Here is a 26572-nt window from a genome sequence, read left to right on the forward strand (position 1 = left end):
GGCCGATTCAGCCACTACTGCAGCCAGAGATCAGCGGGGCTGCCAGGCAACTGGTATTGTTTTAAATGAACAATAAGACCATTGTCACACTTAGCAGAATTGCATGCAGTTGCCCCATAGCACATAGTGAAACATGCATGCGGTTCTGCTAAGTGTGGTCCTGGCCTAACACCTCTTGCTTCTGGTGCCCTCAGAATTGTGTATTGCATCAATCTTGCTGGTGAGTAGGTATGAGCAAGGAGATGCAAATAACTGTTTCATACAGAAGGCTGCTTACTTGCACCAGGATAATTTTAAGGGTACATACACACATCCCATTTTGATTGGCAAATCCCTGACCAATTTTACCACCACCATGTAGTATGATTGTCAACAGAATGAATACGATAATCAGATTGTGTAGGCAAGATTACACCACATCAAAGTGGTAAGACTGGCCAAGCAAAAATTTGCATCAGCTGGTTCACCAATGAGCATTAAGCCAGCAGATGGCAAAATAATTGCAGTATTTCTTAAATATTTAAATAGGAAAAAAAAAAACACACCTAAGGCCCGGTTCACATTAGCATTTGCCAACGGAACTGGATGTACGGTTCCGTTGTCCGTTCAGCTAAGCAGATGAAAAAATGCTGCAGGACCCAATTTTGTGGACAGTTTCGCTCAGCGGAACAGAAGGTTTTGCAGCATATAGGAAACAATGAAAACGATGTTTTACAGCACACTGGCTGTAAAACGGACCGTTTTCACCAGATTCAGCTTGCCTGATCCGTATGTCTGGTTCTGTAAAAAACGCTAATGTGAACAGGGCCTTAGTGTGTGTCTTTAGAAGCTCATTAACGGTACCATTTTTTCATCAGATGTGATCTTTCAATGCACTTTGTATGATCATATTATACAGAAAACTGTTCAGTGTGTGGCTATAATTGATGTAAAATGATTCTTTGGTCAATTGGAAAAGAAAATGTAACAATCCGAAAGTTGGATTTTACGATCGTATCTGAAGAGAGGAAATACCTAAATTGACCCATTTATGGGAACAATTACCTTCCGATTACTTATAAAGATAAAAAGTTCATCGAAATACGTTAATGTGCGCCTTTAGATTTATGTGACTAGCCAGTCTTCACTGGCTAGTCACATAAATCTAAAGGCGCACATTAACGTATTTCCTCTCTGGTGGTGGTTATACATTTTGAGGAGACATTCCCCCCCCCCCCCATTTTCCATTCATGACTGGGCCTGGCCTAAACTAAAGGAAGAGACTAGAGTGCATATTGCACTTTTTTCTATTTTCTTAATTATGTTATGTAAAGAATACATGACCTGAGGCAATGCTACCCACAAAATATACCAGGAATTTACCAGTGTGGCAAATGTTTCTGGGGGAGGAATTTTGTTTGCTGCACTGTTAAAGCAGTAGGATCAGCTATACTATGCCAGGGAAAAAAAACACATATATGTAGATCAATACTTGATCTACTTACATAACACATGTATTATACTGTCCGTTTTGATTTCAGTGAATGTTATATAGTAAATGACGAGAATTCTGTTAGTGGTGGGGGCCATGTTTTTTGCCCACAGTAAAGGCTAACTCGTGATGTCATTTCTGCCCTTTACTTTTTTTTCTTGTCTCCTCCAATCGCTGAGTCGCCTCAGCCTTGCTTGTAAACACAAGTGATTAGGGGATTAGGTTTCAGATAAGAAGCTGGCAGGGAAATAAAGGGAAGAGGAGGAATAGATAAAAAGAACCCCCAGCATGCAATTCTTTGGCACGACTACTAAAGGGCCATTGTTCCTTAAGTATGTGATAACGCCAAATCATAACAGCAGAAAAAGTTTTGAATGCAGGCTTAGCATCTTTATCACTTAATACACTCAGACCAGTTGCTGTTGAAATTTGATTTTTATGGTGACTATACCGCTTTAAGGTGGCCATACACTGGTCAATTTGCCACCAGATCGACCAACAGATAGATCCCTCTCTGATCAGAAAGGGATCGTATGACTGCCTTTACTGCAAACAGATTGTGAATCTATTTCAGCATGAAATCGATTCACCATCTGTGGAGCTGTTGCTGCCGCCCCCGCCAGCTATACATTACCTGCTCCGGCCGGTGTGAGTCCCCTGGTCTCCGCTGTCTTCTCCTCCAGCTTCACTTTACTTCCTGCCGGGGGAAGTTTAAACAGTAGATGGTGCTCTACTGTTTAAACTTCCTGCCGGGACAGGAAGAAGTGAAGCCTGCTGGAGCAGCGGTGACCAGGGGACCCGCACCGGCGGAACAGGTAATGTATTGCGTCGGTCATTCGAACACCGCTATCGACGCACTCCCAACCTGCCGGCGATCTGGGCGAAATCTTCCGCACGGACAGGACCGATCGATATTGGGCGGAAATCGATCGGTCAGTGTTTGCGCGACAATTTCACAGCCGATTCGGCTGTGTATCGGCAGGAAAATCTGTAAGTGTATGGCCCCCTTTAGTGTCCTGTCGGAGATTAGGCCTCAAACAGAAGTTTTACCTCAGTTTGTTATTCCCATACCACACTTCTGCAGTGTAAATAAATTTAGACTGTTCATTTTATAACATTTTATTATTACAAAAAGTGTACAATTAATACATACTTGAGTGACTGGATATGTGGTAGTTTGGAACATTGATGGAAGACGTCACTACTTGCGATGCTGTGACTGAAGCAACACAGATAGATTGAATGAATGGTGGGTATTTGTGACAGTAACTGAATACGTAGCTACTAGTAATCGAAATTGAGATACTACTGCCCACAGCGGGGGTGTGTGTGGGGTTAACTTAAATATGCCGTCGCATTCCACTTGTCGTCTACATAACACCATTACTTCCGGGTTTGAGGGAGGAAGTAGTGGAGTTGCGTGGAACACATCAGCTATAGGCAGCGGCATAGGTAAGTTGGCCCCTCTCTGCCCCAGGTAGTGCTAATTATAATTTTGATTATGAGTGACTACGGTATGTACTCGTAGTCAGGCATGTGCCCACAAGTCCAGAAGGACTCTAATTCGGTATTCAAACGAAATCTAATGACTTCACTTGTGACCACAAGCAACAGGAAAGGGGGGGTTAACTTACCCAGAAGTCTTCCGTCCCATCTGCGTTTCATAGGCGTAAAGAAAGCTGCGTTCCAAGACTCACTACCGCGCATCCTCTTTCAAGGAGGAAGGGCGTTAGTGAGTCTTGGAACGCGGCTTTCATTACACCTATGACACGTAATGAAACACAGAAAATTCCTCCATATTCAGATACCACAGCCTGCATATATTTGCACCAAATTTACATCTCATTAAGCATCTAAAATGCTCAGTAATAGTGACGTGAAAAATAAAATGATTTAAAATTTATCTAGTGCCAACATTGGGTCTTGTCAGTGTATGTGGTCAACAAACATTGTCTCGTCACTTAACTGTCCCTCAGAGGAGCTCACAATCTAATCCCTACCATAGTCAAAGATCTACGTAGTGTAGACAGCCAATTTAGGGGGAAGCCAATTTACAACTTACAGTATCTATGTTTTTGGGATGTGGGGGGAAACTAGAGTACTGAAATGAATCCCACACGGACACGGGGAGAACATACAAACTCCATGCAGATAGTGCCCTGGCTGGGATTCAAAACTGGGGACCCAGCACTGCAAGGCAAGAGTGCGATCCACTAGGCCGCCCACAGCTGTAGTATGGGCAGACATAAATCTTGCTGTCAACAACATACCTATTTTTTTGGTTGAACCAATTTTTTCATGGAGAGGATGGTGAGAAGACACAAGCTGGTGGACAGGTGAGTGACAGGTAAGTGCTGGGGGAAGGCGCATAGATGGGGGAGTGCGCAGCTCCACAGATTTTCAACAGTATTTCATAATATATTGTGATCACTTGTATAGCTTCTCATGGTGGAAGGACCAATGAAACCATCGATAGTAGGGAACAGCCATGGGCTTTCAAGTCCAGAAGGACTTGAATTTGAAATTCAAATGAATTCTAAAGACTTCAGCTGTGACCACAGGCAGCGGGAGATAACGTAGCAAGAAATCTTTGGGGACGTCTGCGTTCCATTAGGTGTAATGAGCTGCGTTCCATGACTCACTATCGCGTTTCCTCCTTCCGGCTTGAAAAAGGAAGCGTGATAGTGAGTCATGGAACGCGGCTCATTACACCTAATGGAACGCATATGTCCCCCAAAGACTTCTGGGTAAGTTAACTTCCCCCCCTGCTGCATACATATGTAATCGGCGCAGGATACAGCCGGTATGGCTTATCCTGCTGCTGCACAAGTTCCCAGCGACGTTAATTACTATTCCCCCTCTAGGTCCACGTGGATAGTGGGAAATGATATAATTTGGCTACCAGTTATAGCTGGAGACCGAATTATAGTGTTTTAAAAGTAACTTCCGCTCCGTCTTCTGACAGCGCCGAAGTTACTCAGTGTGCGCCGCTATAGTCATAACTCCTATTACAGCCTATGTTAGCACCAACCGCGCTGAAAATAACTACTCCGACACTGCCTGTGGTCACAGCTGAAGTCAGAGTTTGGCCCCGGTGCTCTACAGATGTACCACTGCTGTTGCCTAGCGAAACAACTGTACAGCAATATGGCCCCTGAACAGTCTCCTTAGCAAACGCGTCCGATCGCCACACTCGTAGGCTGGGGATAACAGTCTGCCACATGCTCAGCTGGTAATTTAACTGTGGGACATGTCATGTGAAAATTAGGAAGGGTGAAATATGAAAAAAATATTTTCTGCATTTACGTTGTAATTTTACTCCATAAAATGACTATAAAATAGTTTTGGGAGAAAAATGTTACCCAAAGAAAGCCTAGAATGTACTGAAAAAAAAAAATCACTAAAATGGCATAAGTATGTAAAAAGTTACAGCTGTATCAAAGTGACACAGCTAAAGTGTCAAAAATGTTAGGAACCTTAAAGAAACTCCAGTGAAAATAATGTAATAAAGTGCTTCATTTTTACAATAATTATGTATAAATGGTTTAGTCAGTGTTTGCCCATTGTAAAATCTTTCCTCTCCCTGATTCACATTCTGCCATTTATCACATGGTGACATTTTTACTGCTGGCAGGTGAGGTCAGTGGAAGAAGATGCCCCTTGCTTTTTTGGCTGTTGGAAACAGCTGTTATTTCCTACAATGCAATGAGGTTCACAGACAGGAAACGCAGAACCATGGTCCTGACATCACACTGTGGGGGCTTTCACCACAATATTATCCATGCAGCCCCCCCCCCCCAATGATCCGTTTGAGAAAAGAAAAAGATTTATCATGGAAAAGGGAGTATCAGCTACTAATTGGGGTGAAGTTCAATTTTTGGTGACGGGGGTAAAAACCATGGAAGACTAACCATAATAGTTGAATAATTCAAATGGTCTATTTAACAAAAAAAAATCCATCAGCTGGATAAGGTCTGCGATCCTCAATATAACCATATCACAGAGTGCATTCTAAAGTTAGTAGTCAGTGAGTAGCTAATAATTTTGGCCTAATGACAAAAGTATGCTCAGAATTTGGCCAATCATACATACATACATCCTGCTGTGTTAGATGGCCCAATGCCAACCGAGCTGCCAGAATTATTACCATTGTATTACCACCTCTAGTTAGATGATTAGAAGTTGTAAGGCTGCAAAAACGGTCAACAGTATACTCAGCCTAATGGGTGATATCATGAAACGTTGTGCCTTGTCCACCAGACTAAGATCTTCTGTAAAGGGTGCACATAGATTACTCGACTTGGCGGCCCACCAACCATCCAATTCGATAGTTATATTTGGATGAAAACCAGTGCTGCCAAGCACATGACCCATCACCCATGCATGTATTGATAGGAGATGCTTGAAAATTTCAGACCAACGTGCTTCATTGAATGTGCAGTGGTAATAGCATGCGATAATCAGGAATGTGACAGAACACCTTTCCCCCCCCCCCCCCCCATGCCTTATGTCCCTCCCCTCTGCAGTTATACTTTACCTGTCACACCGCCCACTAGTGTCTGCCATACTTCCACATTGTGGCCTCACATGACTACTGCCATGTAGCACGTGGGGCCTGTGTGTGATGTCACACACACACACACACACGTACGTACTATAACGCCAGCAACCACGTAGGGGCACAAATGCAGAAGTACAAGGACGACGGTAGGTAAAGTGTAAGTGCATGGGGCACCGAGGAGACATAAAACGGGGAGATCAGCTGGCGGTAGCGTCACAAGGCCAATTTTCACAAGACATCATGCTGATGAAATGGTTGCTATAAACCGCAGGCCGATTTCCGATCTAACAGATCTCTCTCCGATCAGAGAAAGATTTGTATCTTTGTTAATCTGCTGCCCAAATCATTAGATGTATGCGTGCCTTAAAATGTACCTGCTATATGGTGAATAAAGGAGATAAAATAATCCTGATACCTATGCAATTTCATGGTTTGCCTTTTATCAGCTGACAATTTTTCATCAATCCAGGCCCAAGTTTGTTGACCACATATACGGACTGACCCAAGGAGGTCAGTAGAGCTAGCAGTGTTTGCATATTACACTCCCCTTCTCTTTGATTGGCTCTGAGCTGCTTCTATATGTGACAGTAATGACAAGATGCATGAGAACTGAACAAACACCACAACCACAAGCTGATGCTGTATACGAGCTCCAGCTATGGGGCTGAAGAGGATATCGTGATTCGTCAAGCTACTACACAATACTGTTGAATGATGGCTATTAACCTCAAATCAGCAAGTTCTATAAACTTGGTCACTCCCAGAGTGCACCTCAAAAAATCTGGAGATAGAGCCTTCTGTCATGCTGCCCCTACTCTTTGGAACTCCCTGCCACACCCAGTAAAGACAGCACCATCCCTGGAGCTATTCAAATCCAGACTGAAAAGCCACCTGTTTAGCCTGGCATTTCCAGACTTATAAAATTCTTCCTCTGTACCACGATGGTCGGAGCCATGCTTATGCGCTTTGAGCCCCATTGGAGAAAAGCGCTTTACAAATGTTATTTGTTGTTGTTGTTGTTGTTGTTGTATTAGGTATGAGTTGCTGGTGGATAAATAGCAATGCTCTATTAAGGTTAACATATCAACACCAGACATTTCACCTTGTCAGAGCAGCAGTAGCCTAAAACTAAATTGCATGCAGTACCTTTTAATGGGAAAATTCCTCCATATTCAGATACCACAGCCTGCATATAAGAGGAATCTGGTGCAGGCTCTACATCCATCTGCCACAAGAGGTCACTGCTGAGATTACCTGTCAGAATTAAAGTGCAGCATTCCACTACAAATATCTCACAAGAGTGACCTCTAGTGTCAGGTGGAAGTGTAGGCTGATGTAAAAGCAATGTCTGGAAAGGGTGGATTTTGCAGTTAAAAAGGTATCTTCTAAAATAAACTTTTGAAGGTGAATTAGAGACAAGTTAAAACCGTTATTTACAGCCAACCACTGCATAAAGTGAAACTCCAGCCCAATTTTGTTGTTTTTTGGGCAGGGGGAGGGTTGTTGGATAAGGCTGCCAGCATTTTTTTTTTTTTTTATATATACGCCAGTTCCAGCTACATTTGAATTGGGTTTATTAAATGTCTTGCCCATATCTACATGTGCCAAATTCCACATTAGTCAGTGGGGATTGGCAGTGACACTAAACTTTGCACTACACACCTTTAGATGTCCGTAGCACAGGAACATGGGGCCAAATGTCTATAGATGTCTACAGCAGGCAGAAGTGGTTTTGAACTAAAAAGCCCTTAGATGCCAATAGCGGAAACACAGAAATGCATATAGTCATTGGCAGACTAAGGGTTAATGCAGTCTGTGTCCACTTTTCCTCTTCACTTCCTGTTATGTCAGCTGTCACAGGGAAGGAAGAAAGGCAATTTCTCTGATGGGGACCTAGACAGCAGCTGACAGAAGTACTTCCTGATCCTAAGTTTTTCCAGGAGTGAACAAAGGCTGCAGTTTCTCGCTAAGCTTCCCTTCCTCCACTAGGTGGAGCTGCGTTATGTACACAAGGACACAAGTAAGTTGCTATAAGGGATGATACTTCCCCCACAATGACATCACTGACATCAACGCCATTTCTGGCTCCTTACACACAAGGTAATTAAATAAGATTAAGAGGCTAATTAAAAGATCACTACACCCAAAAGTAAGATATTTTACTTTCTGGTGGAGGCTGGAGAGTTAAATCTCCTACTGACTTCTTCAGTCTCTCATAGACTCCAATGCTGAGATCTCTGTGGTCCTGAGTCTCCAACCCTGATCACCACCTGCCATGCCTATTACAGGAGGCCCAGTCCTGGATTCTTTTATCTCTCCATTAGTTCCTAGCTCCATCCACCTGCCACACACATGCACGCACATTACCATGACCCCCACCCTTGAGCTCTCACCGCTGGAATCTCCAAAGAAAAAAAAAAAAAAGCAGAATATAGCTCAACCCCCAGACTCCACCTATAATTAAAATATCCCTTTTGGATGGCTAGTTCCTTTTAGAGTCTTATTGAGTTAGTTCCTTCATCCCTGTACCAGCCAATGGAGTGAAAGTTCAAGTCTTCTCAGATGATTGCCATGGCCAGAACCATCATGGCATTGCACAGCAGGCACTGCTGGTCTCTGCAACAGTCTGAGAAACCCCAGAGCTTTCCTGTACGTCTCCTTTCCCAGTGCATCCTGGGTGACCTCCCAGCATGCACTCACACGGCCACAGCTCAGATTGTGGTCATTGGGCCGCAGTAGACTGAGGAGGAAAGGCTGCCTGGAGGGTGGCAAGATCCCGGGCATCTGCCGCTGCATACAGGTTACTCTGCCCCAACATGGACAGCGCCATCCGCAGGGTGCTCCAGATATTGTCAGACATGGCTCCTCCGGGACCGCCACTTTGCTGCTGCATACTGAGGGCTTCTATGAAGTGCTCCACTGCCTCCCTGTAAAAAAGGAAGCAAACAGTCATCTCTAACAGCTGGCAGGTGCTCTGTTCGGACAATCCTCATCAAAGGTTCATATTTCCTAACTGAGGCATTGTATACTAGCTCCAGGGCAGTGATTGGACCACTATCACAAAATGTATAAAAGAAGGACCGCTCTCCAGTTTCACACAGGCACACTGGAGATGGGTCATGCAGAGGCTACGACTCTGCATCACTACAGGAAAGCAGATGAGTTTTGCTACAGTGAACAAGTTTTTCTGCAGTGCTCCCGGGAGCTGAAAATACGGTTGGGATGGTTCAACAACTATCAGCTCAAGGAGAGGGGAATCTTTACTTGCATCAAAAGGATGATTAATTGCTCCCCCACAGTCCGATGTAAAGCATCCTATATGCCATCTGTAAAGCTTCATACCCACCTCACGACCCAGGAAGATGGATCCCAGCGACATCCCATGACAACGAGCGCTCCCTGATGGCGGGTATGCACTACATCACATGACGGGTGTAAACGAGACTTCAAGCAATCACGGTACTTTGTGCAGGAGTCATCTGGGATCTTAACCACTTTACCCCCACCCGTACGAATTTCTCCATTCCTTTTTTCATCCTTTCACCCCCAGGGACGAAGAAATCCATACTTTCCGCGCTCCCGCTCGCTCTAGCGCCATCCATTCCCGTTCGTTGATCTAAGCCCCGCAATGATCCGCTGCTTGTCCGATAAGCAGCGCGATCATTGTGAAAAAAAACAAAACTTTCCCAGCCTCCTAGTACTTCCTCCAAGTGTCCGGAAGGACGCTTGGAGGTCACATTAAACAAAAAGTTACTGTTGCCATCTTGTGGCCAAATTGTAAAACTACACCCTAAAGCATTTTTCACATACAAATTCATTACTTATACACACAAAAATTAACTCATTACCTCCCAAACTCCCCATATTTTTTTTTTTGTAATTAAACATTTTTTTTAAAAAAATTACAATTAAAAAAAAATACATAAATAGTTACCTTAGGGACTGAACTTTTTAAATGTTTATGTCAGGAGGGTACAACACTGTTACTTTATAAACTATGGGCTTGTAATTAGGGATGGACGCAAAACTGAAAAAATGCACCTTTATTTCCCAAAAAAATATTGGCGCCAAAACATGGTGATAGGGACATAATTTAAATGGTTTTATAACCGGGACAAATGGGCAAATACATTTCATGGGTTTTAATTACAATAGCATGTATTATTTAAAAACTATAATGGCCGAAAACTGAAAAATAATGAATTTTTTCCCACATTTTTCCTATTTTCCCATTAAAACATATTTAGAATAAAATAATTCTTGGCATAATGTCCCACCTAAAGAAAGACTAATTGGTGGCGGAAAAAACAAGATATAGTTCATTTAATTGTGATAAGTAATGATAAAGTTATAGACAAATGAATGGAAGGAGCGCTGAAAGGTGAAAAATGCTCTGGTGCTCAAGGGGTAAAACCCCTCAGTAGTGAAGTGGTTAAAGATCCGCTGTGACGTTTGTTATCTTCTCGCATCACTAAGCATAATTGGTGTAAGCTCATGCCTGCACCCACGTCGTGAGATCGCTGAAACGATCGCTCGTTACTCAAAGTATCACCAGTCGTCGAAAAAAAAAAAATAGAAAAATTACATCCTGGGTACAGGCCTTTAGAATCAGAATCAGATTTATTTCGCCAAGTGCGGCAGTTGCCACACCCGGAATTATTTGTGGTATACATTGGCGTAGAGCATAGTACAAGAACAAAAACATAACTAGCCAGTAGCAATACAGAAGTGCATTGAATAACAGATGCAGGCATTGAACCAAGGTAGTTCAAGTACATGTGCAAAATGAACAGACATAAGACAGGTGCTTAGCAGCAAGGTCTGCTATTTAGTTAATTAGTACTAGGGGCAAATACACAGATGTCAGATGCAGACATCATGTTACTCAAAACAGCAGCAGTGATTTGTTTTTGTTTTTTTAACTATTAACCCTTCACTCTTCCTGCTACTAGCTTTTTCTTCAGTATCAATCATTTTCAGTTTTATTTTTTTTTATACATTTCACTATAGTGGTCCTTTAACTTCAACATTCTGTGACATAACCCCATCCAGTGAGAACAAGAAATTTGTTAAAGAGGAACTCCAGTAAAAATAATGTAATAAAAAAAAAGTGCTTCACTTTTACAATAATTGTGTATAAATGATTTAGTCAGTGTTTGCCCATTGTAAAATCTTTTCTCTCCCTGATTTACATTCTGACATTTATCACATGGTGACTATTTTACTGCTGGAAGGTGATGTCAGTGGAAGATGCTGCTTGCTTTTTTGGCAGTTGTAAACAGCTGTTATTTCCCACAAAGCAACAAGGCTCCCACAGGGTGATGTCAGAACCTTGGTCCTGACATCACACTGTGGGAGGGTTTCACCACAATATCAGCCATACAGAGCCCCCTGATGATCTGTTTGTGAAGAGAAATAGATTTATCATGGGAAAGGGGGTATCCGCTACTGATTGGGATGAGGTTCAATTCTTGGTTACGGTTTCTCTTTAAATGCATTTGTAAAGGGAAATGGCAAGCGTTGGGGCCACCCACTATACAAACTGCGGCTGCCTATTTTATTGGGTGCCGGCCTTTACAGCCTCAGTTAACATGGGCGCCCAATCTTCCCCGATGCCTGACATTTTATGTCTATAGCGATGATCTCACCTGTGCGCTCCCAGATTAATGCAGGCGATGCCCAGGTTGTAGCGGGAGCGGATGAATCCTGGCTGTAGATGCAGAGCCCGGCGGTACGCCTCCACAGCAGCCTCACTGTCATTGCCATTGGCCAGGGTAGCCCCCAGCTTATTCCACAGGAGATAATCCTGCAGAAGACAGAGATAGAAGAGGCCTCACACACAGAATGTGGCCATTCATATAAAGCATATAACATCAGAGCCAGGACAAGGTCCTCCAGCACCCAAGGCTGAGACATCAAAGTGCGCCCCTCTATCCCTACGATGGTTTAACATTCTTAGCAACTACATCATGGACAGATTAGTCACAGGGCCGGGTTCAACCCTTGATGGGGCCCCGAGGCAAAGGAAACCTGCCCCCAAAGTCCCTGAGCCGGCTGCCGCCCGATCTTCCCTTCAATTCCTCTGTGCTCCTTGGGGCCCCTGCACAATAGTAGCAGTATATCCCACCAGCTCCATGTCTTCCTAACTGGTGGCTGGATAGTGTAATGGTTTAAGAGAAGCCAGATCAGGTAGTGTCCATTGCCGTTTTCTTCTGTCATCTGCAGTTTTCTTGTAGTTTGGCTTCTGTGACCCATGGGGTCCTCCTAGAGCACAGAGCACTGATTGACATAGAAGGGCTGGGGAGAGTCAGGGACAAGGCAGAGAATAGCCAATGAGAGGGCTCTTAGAAGCAGGGAAGGGGCGTTATGCAGGAGTTCCTCTCATGCAAGGGACGCTGCTTCCCCATTAGTCTGCCGACAAGCTGCTTGTAACCAGATGCTTCGGGTACATTTTAAGGGCTCCGCCTCTGACACAGGAGACCTGAGTTCGAATCTCAGCTCTTCCAGATGAGTAAGCCTATTCAGTAAGGAGACCTTGTGCAAGACTCCACTGCTACTGCCTACTGAGCTCACCCTAGTGGCTGCAGCTCAAGCGCTTTGAGTCCACTAGGAGAAAAGCGCAATATAAATGGCATTTGTCTTGTCTTCCTCCTGCTGCCTGCCTCTTGTGACCCGGGCGTAATGACATGTGGCAAGTCACAAGAAGCAAGCAGCAGGAGGAAGACAGGGAGCAAGGAGGAGCAGCTAGAAAAGGTGAGATACAATGCTGCCATCATGCAGGGGCCCTGGGGAGCACAGGAGAGTTAAGGGGGGGGGGGATAGGGCACCAGGGGCAATTACCTCCCCTGCCTTAACAGAGACACCAGCCCTGGTTAGTCATGTACAGAAATCAGAGCTGGCTGCATGTAGTGAATGTGCAGTAAAGTACAGTCTGTGTACAGACATCTATAGGCTGTATTAAGTATAGTCTATGCAGGAGTACATTTGTACATAATGTATAGTTAGTACAGTCTATGAAGTGCAGATGTTTCTTTAAATTGGGGAAGGAAATTACAGGTTTATTTTACACAGGGTGCAGTGACAGTTCAGGAGGGTTTTGGGGTTGCCTCAAAAAAAGGTCAGCGCCACTTAAAGGACAACTGAGAGGGATATGGAGGCTGCCATATTTATTTCCTTTTCAGCAATACCAGTTGCCTGGCTATCCTGCTGATCTTCTGCCTCTAATACTTTTAGCCATAGACCCTGAACAAGCATGCAGCAGATCAGCTGTTTCTGACATTGTCAGATCTGACAAGATTATCTGCATGCTTGTTTCTGGTGCGATTCAGACACTACTGCAGCCACACAGATCAGCAGGATAGCCAGGCAACTGGTATTGTTAAAAAGGAAAGAAAGATATGGCAGCCTCCATATTCCTCTAGTTACAGTTGTCCTGTAATATAATTATTGTGGAGCTCAGACTGATTACAGCAGGGTAACAAGTCACAGAAGACCCAGCCATTTCCTGTATTCACCATTTAGACACACAGGACGTACAACTGAGATCTGTGTTTTTAATTACAGTTACAGACAGGAATGACGGGTCCTCTTGTTGGAATCCAGCCAGGGAAGCCTTTTTATGTTGCACTTGGTGCTTACAAAAGTCCTCACAGAAATGACAAACTGGAGGAATGTAATGAAAAACAGATGACAACCCCCAGCGTACACAAACACACACTCACATCTGGTCTCTGGCTGAGGGCGGCTGTGAAGCAGTCCACGGCTTTCTGGTACTCTCCGCTCAGATTGAAGAGCACTCCGAGCCCGCACTGAACATCAGGGTCCACCTGCGTGGGGTCCAGGCGTACGGCGGACAGGAAGAGCTCGCGTACCTCAGAGAACAGAGAGCTGGAAGCACAAAACAGGCAGCAACGCTACACACGGTGATCGCATCTACACATGTACTTCATCCTCCATCGGGAATATATCTACCCACTAACTCTGCACTCCCCGCACCTTCCCCTGAGACCACTAACAACCCCAGCCAGGAAGTCTCCCTTCTCCTGCTGCATTCTATGACAGCTGATCTTACGCAATTGTTTTTGAGACTATAAGGCCCACGGCTAATTTCTGGCCAGAACTTTAAAATGCAACTTCAGGCAAAGTTTTTGTAAACCTTTAATACTTTAGCAGCCAAAGGCCGAATTTCCTGCGGCTGGGGAAGTATGCCTTCCTCAGCCTGGCAGGGTATGCAGAGTGGGCGGCGGGGAGCTTTCATAGTTACCTGTCCGGACGGCTGGAGCAGCTTCTTTTTCCTCCACCGCGGCGCCAATGTAATCCCGACAGGTCTTCTGGGTCCCAATCACATGTGATCGGGCAGGAGACTATGTCAGTGTTACAGTGCCACCTGGTGGTGGAAGAGGGGTGATGGAATAGTTTCTTACATCTCTTCCATTACCCCTCTTCCACCACCAGGTGGCACTGACATGGACATGGTCTCCTGGATCCTGCCCAATCACATTTGATCGGGACCCAGAAGACCTGTCGGGATTACAGTTTGATGCCAAGACAGTATGCCCGTCAGAAGGGGCGGTGTGGCTTCAGCTCACAGGTCAAACCTTCTGCCCCTCCCATGCAACTATAGGAGGGAGTTAAGGCTGTCTAGGCATGAGCAGGAAGATGTCAGTCCATAAGAATCTATGAACTGGCAAAAAGTTTATTTTGTAAAGAAAATCTTTTTTCTTTATACAAATGTTTTTACGTATAATAAATGTAAAACTGTGTTGTAATAGATGCACATACAAAGTTGCATCTGATGTGGGGCTTTCATCCTAATCATCCTATCGGCTCCATTTAGAGAAAAAGTAGAGAGATTAATTTTAACCACCCTGGCGTTCTGATAAGATCGCCAGGGAGGCTGCGGGAGGGTTTTTTTTTAATAAAAAAAAAACTATTTCATGCAGCCAACTGAAAGTTGGCTGCATGAAAGCCCACTAGAGGGCGCTCCGGAGGCGTTCTTCCGATCGCCTCCGGCGCCCAGAATAAACAAGGAAGGCCGCAATGAGCGGCCTTCCTTGTTTTGCTTAGATCGTCGCCATAGCGACGAGCGGAGTGACGTCATGGACGTCAGCCGACGTCCTGACGTCAGCCGTCTCCGATCCAGCCCTTAGCGCTGGCCGGAACTTTTTGTTCCGGCTACGCTGGGCTCAGGCGGCTGGGGGGACCCTCTTTCGCCGCTGCTCGCGGCGGATCGCCGCAGAGCGGCGGCGATCAGGCAGCACACGCGGCTGGCAAAGTGCCGGCTGCGTGTGCTGCTCTTTATTTGAAGCAAATTGGCCCAGCAGGGCCTGAGCGGCAGCCTCCGGCGGTGATGGACGAGCTGAGCTCGTCCATACCGCCAGGCTGGTTAAAGTGGATGGAAAATTCCCCCATTTTCCTCAGCTGATTTCTCACCCCGTGCATAAAAAAAACACAGCAACAAAAACTCAGCTAAGCTTAGTCTGGGAGGGTCTTCAATTTTCCTACTCATTGCCTGTTTCCAAAGCCCTATTCACATTAATTATACATAAACAACACTATGGATGTATCAATCACAGGAGATGAGGAGTAAACAGAATGGTTTAGACAAGAGATAACACCTAGAGTCAAGACATGCATTTCTTTAAAGTGTAACTGTCGGGCATAAAATCAAAAATGAAACACATATATAAGTAATACTTGCTCTACTTACATAACATATGTATTGCACTGTCCACGTTTTGATTTTAGTGATTTTTCTACAGAAAAAAAAAAAAAAAAAATCCTTAGCATTTCCCATTTTAAAGAGAACCCGAGGTGGGATTTTATTATGCTAGTGGGGCACAGAGGCTGGTTGTGCACACTAACACCAGCCTCTGTTGCCCCATGGTGTGCCTCAAAGACCACCCTGCGTGCCGCTATACCTCCGCAGTGCTGGCGACAATGTTTACCTAAGCGCTGTCTGTCAGCGCCGCTCCCCCGCCTCCTCCTTATCGGCGCTACCCGCCTGTGTCCCTTCCCCCCCGCTGATTGGAGGGAAGTGACGCGGCGGGTAGAGTCGATACGGAGGAGGCGGGATAGCGGAGCGCAGGGGGGTCTTTGAGGCACACCATGGGGCAACAGAGGCTGGTGTTAGTGTGCACAACCAGCCTCTGTGCCCCACTAGCATAATAAAATCCCACCTCGGGTTCTCTTTAAGTGTGGCTATTTTGAAGCCAATCTTGATGTAATTTCCTTCTCGTCTCCCTAACATGCCTGCCCTTCACTATAAAAAGTGCATGGTCTCAGCATGAGAAATATTGGCCAATCAGAGAGGACAGGAGGTGTGGGAGGGGAAAACAGGAGGGAAAGTGGCTTCAGCCAATCAGACTGCATTAATTAAGTCTGAGGGGAAGTAGAGAAGCAAAAAAGAACAACCCAGCATGCCCTGCAACTTCCTTTTTGTGTACCAAATAAGAGTAGTAAACTAAGGAATGATCCTTTATCAACAAGAAAAGTAATAGTGATTTTAACTTTTGGATCGCCTGGTTAGCATCCTTATTACTTGTTTACCAGATAAAAATAATTGATTTTATGCCCGACAGTAACACTTTAAAAGGAAATAAATATGGCAGCCTCCATAGCCCTCTCACTTCAGGTGTCCTTTAAAGTGAATGGGAACCGCATTTAAAAAAAAAATGAAGCAAATACTTACCTAAGGAGAGGGAAGGCTCTGGGTCGTATAGAGCCTTCTGTCTCCTCTCTCGGTGCTCTCTATCCCGTGCTGGTTTCAATCCCCCGCCGAAAGGGTATTTGGAAGTCTTCAGGAGCTGTGTCCTCCCGAAGACGTGCGGCTCAATACTGCACAGGCGTGAGCGTGCAAGAGAGCGTGCTTGTGCAGGCGCAGGCGCAGTACAGGGCCGCCCTTCTTCAGGAGCACTCGGGCTCCCTGAAGACTTCTGAAGCCTCAATCGTCCGGGTAAAGCAGTATTTGACTAATTTAGGCTAATACTGCTACCGGGCGAGCCAGCACTGGAACGAGGGGACCAGGAGAGGAGCCGGAAGGCTCTATAGGACCCAGAGCCTTCCCTCTCCTTGGGTAAGTATCTGTCTCATTTTTTTTAAATGCGCTTCCTATTCACTTTAACTCTACTCAAGAAAAAATAATTAAAAACAGGAATCTGGGGCGAACAGGAGGAGAGAGGACAGTAATTTTTACACTTAACTCTCAGGATATAAAGAAAAATACGACTGATAACAATAATAGACTATTGGACATCATCTTGACCACATGGGAAACAAGCATACAACAGGACGAGTGTCAGCAGGAGGTAGAGCTGGGGATAGGGATGGTCAATGAGATGCAAATAATTCCGGGGTGATGCAGAATTATGTAAATTTTGTATACATATTTATGGAGCTTGAAAATGGACCAACTGAATTCTACCTCAGCAGGATGTGGTTAATTCATGTTCAAGCTGTATAAATGTGCATAAAGCTGCATCAACTCAAAAATATTTGAATGTCATGGACCATCCTAGTTGGTGACACAGAAGCAGCCAGCTAGCGGTATCCCTGAGAGATAGCAGCGCAGGTTAGGGGAAGAGGAAGTATAGACTCACTCAGAGAGCAGGGTGCCTAGGGAGCGTTTTCTGGCCTCACCGCCGGCCTCCTCCTTTATGAGATGGGCGTATTTCGGGCTGTGCCGGACCCATTCCTTCAGCGTCTCGCAGGCCTGCTGCTGGAGGCATTCATTGGTGAAACTGACCGCCAGAGCCATCAGCGCCTGCAGATTGTCCGGCTTCAGCTCCAGACACCTGCCAGGAAGAGGAAAGAGCGAGCTGCCATGATGAATCGCTTGGGGACATCCACAACAGGTGACAGGAAGTGACCTCACCTGCGAAGTGCACTGATTGCCGCCAGCTCCTGCTCGTTTTCTGCTTGCGTAGTGCCTAAATACTGCCAGGCCTAAAGCAGAGGGAGGAGGATAAATAAAGGTGTAATGGAGAACTAACCTACTCCAGATACTATTAGCAATAGTATTAATATGCACAGATTTCTCCTGGATCTGAAACACTTAAAGTGGACCTGGGTTATATAATTCAATAAGGACGAAAGAGCCCCTATGGCTCTTTTCTGCTATCAGCACTTTGCGATTCAATTCCAATCACTAGCGGACCGCAAAAGGTTCGGTACATTTAAAGCTAATAGAAACTATGGCAGATGTTTCCATTAGTGTTTCCTGTTTGCGGCGTGATTTTCTCCCGAGTGCAATCGTTGTCCTGCTGCGTTTTCATTGGGATTGAGCTCCTAAAAGTATAGGAACTCTATTGTGGTAGTGGGAATTAGGAAGAAATGCGGTCACATCATGGCATGATTGCCATCACGTTTGTCAGTGGAAAAGAGCCATCTATGTAAAGCTCTGTGTCCCCCTCCCCTGTAGCTTCAGAGAATCCAGAACCATCTCCCCTGAATCCTCCCAAGGCCTGATATATTCACCTCTCCGGGATCCAGCGCAGGCGCAGTAGAAGCTCTTCGTTCTGGTAAGGCGGAAATAGCAGAGTCCGATCAGATCTGCTCTACTGCGCAGGTGCAAAAAAGACTCGCGCCTGCGCGGTAGAGCGGATCAATTGGGTTCGGCTATTTCTGCCTTAACCTGAATAAAGAGCGGCTAGTGCGCCTGCGCAGAATCGCGGTAAATATTTACCTTGCTGCACTTCGGGGGACCCTGGCACTTGAACGGAGAAGGACAGGGGAGCCTCGTTAGGATCCAGAGGCTTCCCCTATCCCGAGGTAAGTATTCCCCAGAGGGAGCTTTTAATTTAAATTACAGATTCTCTTTTTACTTTACTAGTTCCAAAACAGGTACTCTTAAGTGATGAAGTCCCCCTCCTTACCTCCATGTGTTGGGGGTTTCTCTGTACTGCAGTCTCAAAGCACCGGACCGCGCTAGGTAGGTCCCCTTCTCGCAGGCGTTTCAGACCTTCTTCAAATGGCTGATCCACCTCTGAGAAGGGATTGTCCGCCTCAAATGCGTATCCCTGAGACAGACAGATGAACTGGATGAGTGCGAGACAAGGGAAATAGAGAGACACAAAGGGAAGAGGAGCGGAAGAGGGAAAGAGAAGATTATGGACACTCAGACATCACTGCGGCCTAACAAGAGCAGGGAGGAAGTAGCAGGCCTAGTAAACACGCACAGGCAGGTACACACGCATGCACACACATAGGCTGATACACACACACACACACAGGTCAGTACACACAGAGTCGGCGATACAAACACACAGGGGCAGGGCGGTGCACAAACGCACACAGAGGAAGCGCAGTATACACACACACACAGACAAAGGTACAGACACACACAAAGACATGGCCGGTACACACACAAAGACATGGCCGGTACACACACACACACACACACACAGTGTCACCTTATCGTAGGATTTGGCAGACAAGTCCTGGAAGTCGGACAGCCATGGATGGGACTCTGCATCTCGCTTCGCCATCTCCTCCCATTCCTCCTGCAACTTGTCCCAGAAATCAGTGTCCGCCTGTCCCAAGACACAAAGCCATTACACTATTACTGCTGTATTATAGTGATTATTGTCCCTGCTGCTATGAATGATCATCATCATTATACATACCATTAGGATTTATTATTTTTATTGCTATATTGTTACTTACAACAGCAACGGATAATAATGTAATCAGCAGAATTAAAGCAGGCCGAATTTTCATCATGGTTCAGACACCGGACTAGGAATGAGTGAGAAAGATTTAACAAAATGCAAAATCGCCCTGCAGTGTGCGGGGGGCGGGGCTGTGTATGCAAGGGTTAACTCACCTAAGCCACCTCCTCCCTTCTGATGCATTCCAAGCCGCCTTCCATCTCCTTACACTTCCGCCTTCAGAGCAGACGTTCTGGTTCAGAAGGCAGAAGTATAAGCAGATGGAACTGTAGGTGGGGAGGGGCGAGTCGACACCCTGGAAAGAAAAAACACAGAGCCCCAATAGTTGCATTCCAGCGGTGGGTCTGGAGGTGTGGCTAGCTTACAGGGACAACAAAGAGGATTTGCATATTGAGCAGTGATGCATCATGGGAGACATATGCTCACTCAATCTGAATTATCACAAATACTTAAAGGACCACTATCATGAAAAAATGTAAAATGTAAAATACATGTAAACACACACAAATAAGACGTAGGTTTCTTCCAGAGTAAAATGAGGCATGAAGTATTTCTCTCCTAGGTTGCTGTCACTTACAGTAAATAGTAGAAATCTGACATTACTGACATGTTATGCCTAGTCCAGCTCTTCATGGGGGGTTCTCTCACCCATGGGGGAACCCAGAATTTTCAAAGGGGGGATTCCTAAAAAGTCTCCCTCAGCCAAGCACAATACAGTATAATAATATGGTAGGACATCATGCTGTGTACACATAATACTATTTCCCATCCGACCGACCAAACGGGATCGATCAGGGGCAGTTTGGATACAGCTCATGATGAGGACAGCCAACATTGCTAATGAAGGGGAAAGTGAAGCATTCATGCAGCAAGGCACAGGGCTGTGCCCATACCAGACTGTTAAGTACTCCAGAGCTGCCCCATGCTCTGTACACACGCTGCTGCCCCATGCTCTGTACACACGCTGCTGCTCCATCCAACATGCTGCTGCTCAAAGTCAACTGCAGCAGGGAAAGAAAGAGGGCATTGCTGTGAGCTGCAGGATGCCTGCAGATATTCTGGTGTCTCAACTTGTGCCTGTCCCCAGACACTGCTCCGGCCCTGGTCTGAGGGGGGATTCTGGGCAGCTGTAATCCCCCTCTGCATTTGCCTATGTCACCATACACTATTTTGGCAGTTGGACGGAGCAATTGCCATTCACTAAGTGCTTTTGAAAATACATAAAACCCTGAGAATCCCCCAAGGAGACAGCAACATAGGAGAAAAGTAATTTATGGCTCATTTTATTCAGGAAGAAGTGTACTTCTTATGTGCATGTTTTTACATGTATTGAAGATTGTGATTTTGGTGATAGTGGTCCATTAAAAAGGCAAATGTTTGTTTTGTCTAATAGTGTAATATGTCACAACCAGTAGCGGAATAAATTGGAAGGAAAAATGGTACCCACAAATGAAGGATGCAAAGGGGGCAACCAACCACAAGAATCAGGTAGAGGTGTATAAACCCGACTCCACTCGGGTATGCAGGTACACTGGATGCGGTCACACGCCTCAATAAAAAAAACAATCACTGCTCCTAATGAAGACACCCGGAGGCCAGGGAACACCTCTTCAAAGGAGGGTGGACAAGCACAAGGGGAGGAGAAGAGGCGACAAGGGGTGTGATAAAACTAGGTTAAAAACAAAATAAATGAGCGCTCAAGTCTTGGCTAAAAGCACTTTTGGGCACTTTAATTTTCTTGAGGAAGTAGGCATGGACCCACGAAACGCGTTGCTAGTGCATAATAGAATTCATTGTTTATATGAAGTGGTCTTCATGGAGAAGATGGAATGCATCTGGAGGGGGGCTTATGTGAGTTAACCCTTAAATACATAGCCTGTGCCCCCTCCCCCCCTCCCCCACACACACACACCCTGCAGGACAGTCGCATATTGCAAAATCATTCTCGCTCATCTTTAACCCATTTAACCCAGGCCAGTAAAATGATGTTGCTTCACATGTGAATCTGAGCCTGTGTATGTGTCCCATCAGCACAAGGTGTACAGAGCAGAGCCAATGGGTAACGTGCCACTCCATCACATGACAGAATTCCGTCACATGACTCAAATGGCTGCCACAAGATCACACATGCATTCATTACCTCCACTGCAGCCTTGGCGTTCTCAAAGTCCTTCTCCATGGGGGTGAACTGGTCCACCCACTGCTCAGCTGCGGCCTGTGGGGAGCATAATAAGGGGGTCACACAGGACACAACAGCATCACAAGAGGGAACACACCTTCCTGAAAGGGAGGAATATGGAGGCTGCCATTGCTGACTTCTTTCTAAAGTATCTCCAGTAACAGAAACAGGATTGTACAGTTTTTTTTTCATAAGGCCAAGCTGAAATCCAAAAAGCTATCTTCTCTTAACCTCAAACTGGTGTTTAATCTCCTCGATCTGCTGCCTCACACCCATTTGTGTCTTCACTCCCTTAAAAAAAATATGAGATCAGAGGGAGGCACTGTGGTCTTCAACTATGAGCATTATTTTCTGGTGAAAAAAATAAATAAAACTTTCTTTGGCTCTTATCTGTTTTGACTATGACATTTTTATCAGCAGGGGGCACACTTCAGTGACCCTACCTTTAAAGTGGACCTGAACTCTTGCACAGGTCACAAGAAAAACAAAGGAATGCACCCGGTACGTATGTAGAGAGTTTAGCCTGTTTAATTCCCCCTCATTTGTGTCTAATCACCACTGTAATTTGATTTGTCACATAACTGCCATGGCAGAGATGGGAGATAAGTATATTTGAAAGCACAGGATGTTAAAGTGAACACAAGACGGGGATAAAACCACAAAATATACATACATACCTGGGGTTCCTCCAGCCAACTCGAGGCTGGAATCGGGAGGGGGCTGCATGAAGCACCAGGTAGGGACTTAGTAGAACTTTTTTGGACCTTGCGGATACTAGTTTTTTTTTTATATATACATAATAGCTAATGGACCAAACGTTGCCCGGGTATGTATTTGGCTGGTGTTGGTCCGCCCCTTTTTTCTAACCCTAACACATAATTACTCGACCTAGTTTGTGAGCTTTGCAGTCTTTGGAATCAATAATTTGCATTGGAATGAAACAAATCTGATTGGCTGTTTGTGGCTCCACTCCCCTTTCTGAATTTGAACCCCAGTCACCCAATGACTGACTGTACCAGGTTTGAGGCTTGTGCCATTAACAGAGCAAGAATGGCAGCAATGAAATATTCCCCTTGAAAATAAATAGGTAAATCTTGATTGAAAGTTTGAGAAAGCTAAGATTAACAGTTTAAGAATGGCTGCAGTTTAACTTTTCCCAGGGAAACTATTTGTCTCCGCCCACTATTTGGTTATGGGGATAAATAGTATCCTATATGTTATTCCAGGTAATGTACTATCTGTGCGCCAAATTTCAATCAAATCCATTCAGCCATTGTTGCTTGATTGATTAAAAAAACAACCAGACTTTCGCATTCATAATAGTAAGATTATTGAAATATTCTAGTCATCACAGTTTAGTTTTGTCCAATGGGATTTGTGTATCTAATGGTGTCTTATTTTTACGGTTTTGTGATTTAATAAAAGATGTAGATATGATATTTTGCAATTTAAAGAGACTCTGAAGTCTCATTTTTTAACTGCTTTTTCTCACATAATCTTCTTCAGCATGAATTCCCCACTTGAAGCGCTGCATCCCCGCGGCAGATCGGTGATTTATTAGTGAGAAAACGACCTGCAAAGTTCCACGACTTTGCAGGTCGCAGATTGTGCTGCCCTGGATAGGCAAAGCTTTGAGCTGTAGCTCAGCCGCTCTGCGGATCTCTGCCTCCTCCCCGCCCCTCTCAGTGAAAGACTGAGAGGGGTAAGGAGAGGCGGTGATCAGCAGAGATTGACTGCGGAGGAGGCAGAGCTACAGCTCAAAGCTCTGCCTCTTCAAGGAAGTAAAGCCCTGTGAGCCCCGGAGCATTGCAGGACTTTTTCACACTAATAAATCACCCATCTGCTGCGGGAATGCAGCGATTCAAGTGGGGCATTCATGCTGAAAGGGATTATATGAGAAAAGCAGTTAAAAAACAAGACTTCAGAGTCTCTTTAAAAATTCCCTTTTCTAGCAATGCATTATTACTTAAAATCCAGATTCCAAAAAGCACATTGTAAAATGACCTCAGGTAAAGGCACATCTTCCTCAGAAACAACTAAGCATTGGTGAAACAAGATGCAAAAAGTGAATAAAGTGCTAAGAGAATACAGCTGTCCCATGTCCAAGCTGCAATTATATACATAAAATAAGCATACAATCTGCATTAACGTGTAATTATTACTCGCTCACTGACCATCCCGAATCGTGATCTATCAATCACTTCCTCAGAAAGGAATCCTTTATCTATGGACAGTTAAAGACCAACCAAATTCAGAAATGAACAAGGAAAATTCTCAAAGCAATCATGTTACTTAGCATGTATTAAACTTTGGGACTGACATTTTTCAGATTAAAAAATACACGCAATTTTCCCTGTTTACCAACAGCTGTGCGCCTATCCATACAGGTTTAAGACCTCTAATGCTTCACTAGACTCCCCTGAGGTCTTACAATTGCTCATTACCTACTTCCTGTGGGCTGCAAGCCCTGCCTTCTCATGTAGACAAGGTTTCTATGGTAATGCAGGGATGTTGGAAAAATGTAGTCATGGCATTTAGTGTTCCTCCTACTTAGGGTGTCACATGGTCACACCTGACTGACCCACCCAATGACTGAACCCAGAGAGGAAAGGAAGCAAGCTGTATGGTTGGGACAAGCCCATCTAGTACATGAAACAGGTACTCGGTCCAACATTTGTTTAACTAGGCTGTAAGAATCTGTCTTGTTCAATACGAAGTTTAAATGGATTTGACCCACCAAGAAGAGTGTATACTCTTTAGATAATATGCTTTTTGGGTTTTATTTGCAGCATATAGTTAGTTTAGAGACAGAAATTGTTACACTGCATAGCAATACTTGTTTAGTATAGCCAGGGCCAGATATCCCATTAGGCACATTGAGTTTCTGCCTAAAGCAGCAATTGGGAGATCAGATCTCAGGGGTTCCTCCCACCACACTGCCACCTATTTACTATCGGTACTGCCTAACTTTACATCGCCCAAACTTAAAGAGACACTGAAGCGAAAAAAAAAGATGATATAATGAATTGGTTGTGTACTATGAATAATTACTAGAAGATTAGCAGCAAAGAAAATATTCTCATATTTTTATTTTCAAGTATATAGTGTTTTTTTCTAACATTGCATCATTCTCTAATATGTGCAGCTTACACAGCACTCAGCATTCAAAATGATTCTTTCAGAGCAGTCTGTGAACTAATGAACTCTCCTCTGCCAGAGGAAAAGTAAATAGTTAACTAACAGTTGAGATAATAAAAGTCAGAAAACAGCCCTCTCCACGACTTTTGAAAGTCGTAGAGATAATGGCTTTTTTGTATAGAGATAACAACTGGAGTTTCTTAACTCTTCCTGTACTGGAAACAATTAGACTGATGTATCTGATCTTAATGTTTTATTTCTTAGCTGTACTACACATATAAATCATAATATCATAGTTTTTTTTCGCTTCAGTGTCTCTTTAAAGGGAACCTTAACTGAGAGGGATATGGATGTTTTCTTTTAAACAACACCAGTTGCCTGGCCGTCCTGCTGATCTCTTTGGCTGCAGTAATGGCTGAATCCCACACCTGAATCAAGCATGTAGCTAATCCAGTCTGACTTCAGTCAGAGCACCTGATCTGCATGCTTGTTGAGAGACCGTGGCTGAAAAGTATTAGAGACACAGGATCAGCAGGAGAGTCAGGCAACTGGTATTATTTTAAAAGGAAAAATCCATATCCTTCTCAGTTTAGGTTCCCTTTAAAAGGTAAGCCATGCAACTACACACAGCTACATATGCAAAAACATGGCCAATGAATTACATATTTTTTTCATATGGTGCAAATTTTGTTGCCACCGATTTAAATGGATTTTTATCTGCATATAAAAATTACAACAAAATTTGTATCACCCTGGAAAATTTGCATTAGACTGTGAGGGCTGCAACCCACAAGGGCGTTTTTGTGAGCATTTAGGGAGCGCATGAAAACACTAGCGTTTTCCCAAAACGCTCAGCTAATGTTAATGGATGGGGCAACTTCCACAGGAGCATTTGCAATTTGGAAAAATCGCAAGCGCAGGACATGCAGCATTTTGTTAGCGTTTGCGCTTCAAAGTATATCATCGCTGGCGTAATCGCTCATCAAAACCTGCACGGAGCGATTTTGCTAGCGTTGTAAAGTTACTGCACACTGTAACAAAATTAAAATTACTTGAAAAGACCAATCAGACTTTAAAACGCTAATCGCTACACAACCGCTGGCAAATTGATACACTTTTAAAAAACGCTCCCTAAAACGCTCATGAAATCACTTACAAACTGCTCATACAAAACGCTAGCGCTTGCGATTGTGGGTTCCAGGCCATAATCTAGGGCCTCTCCTAGTCTCATCACTCCTGGTAAGCTGTGTGTGTGACTAAACGCTAAAGGCTAAACCCTAGGGGCCCCGTGGCACATAACTTTCGTGACCATAAACCTTAGTTTATGAAACAGCCGACTCCAGGTACCCAAAATTGCTCCGACACCACAACCCTTGCAGACAGAGCCAGTTCTAGACATTTTGCCACCTGAAGAAATACATTGTGGCGACCTCCCCGGCCGCCCTCTAATTGTTGCCGCCCTTAAGCATGACTCACGTTGCTTCATGGAAGAACCGCCCCTACTTGCAGGGCTATGGAGTGGGTTAAAAAAAAATCATCCGACTCCTCAGTTTATG

The 26572-nt window shown here is 44.7% G+C and overlaps 1 protein-coding gene across 5 annotated transcripts in view; it reads right to left on the bottom strand.

Moving 5' to 3' along the window:
* Positions 1-5963: 5963 nt before the first annotated feature.
* The window catches only part of PEX5 (peroxisomal biogenesis factor 5), a 41769-nt gene continuing 21160 nt past the window's right edge, over positions 5964-26572 (bottom strand). For 2 of the 5 annotated variants that reach the window (XM_068258754.1, XM_068258752.1), the window contains 8 exons: positions 21840-21914; positions 19442-19561; positions 18905-19048; positions 17905-17975; positions 17630-17824; positions 13754-13919; positions 11681-11838; positions 5964-8959 (listed from right to left, as the gene is read on the bottom strand). In XM_068258754.1, coding sequence (XP_068114855.1) covers positions 8755-8959; positions 11681-11838; positions 13754-13919; positions 17630-17824; positions 17905-17975; positions 18905-19048; positions 19442-19561; positions 21840-21914 — 1134 coding nt within the window. In that variant the 3' untranslated portion in view covers positions 5964-8754. Of the gene's footprint in view, positions 8960-11680; positions 11839-13753; positions 13920-17629; positions 17849-17904; positions 17976-18904; positions 19049-19441; positions 19562-21839; positions 21915-26572 lie in introns of all 5 variants that reach the window. The other 3 variants (XM_068258753.1, XM_068258751.1, XM_068258755.1) reach the window with 2 other exon arrangements.

Source organism: Hyperolius riggenbachi, chromosome 10, assembly GCF_040937935.1.
Source record: "Hyperolius riggenbachi isolate aHypRig1 chromosome 10, aHypRig1.pri, whole genome shotgun sequence".
NCBI classification, from domain to species: Eukaryota; Metazoa; Chordata; class Amphibia; order Anura; family Hyperoliidae; genus Hyperolius; species Hyperolius riggenbachi.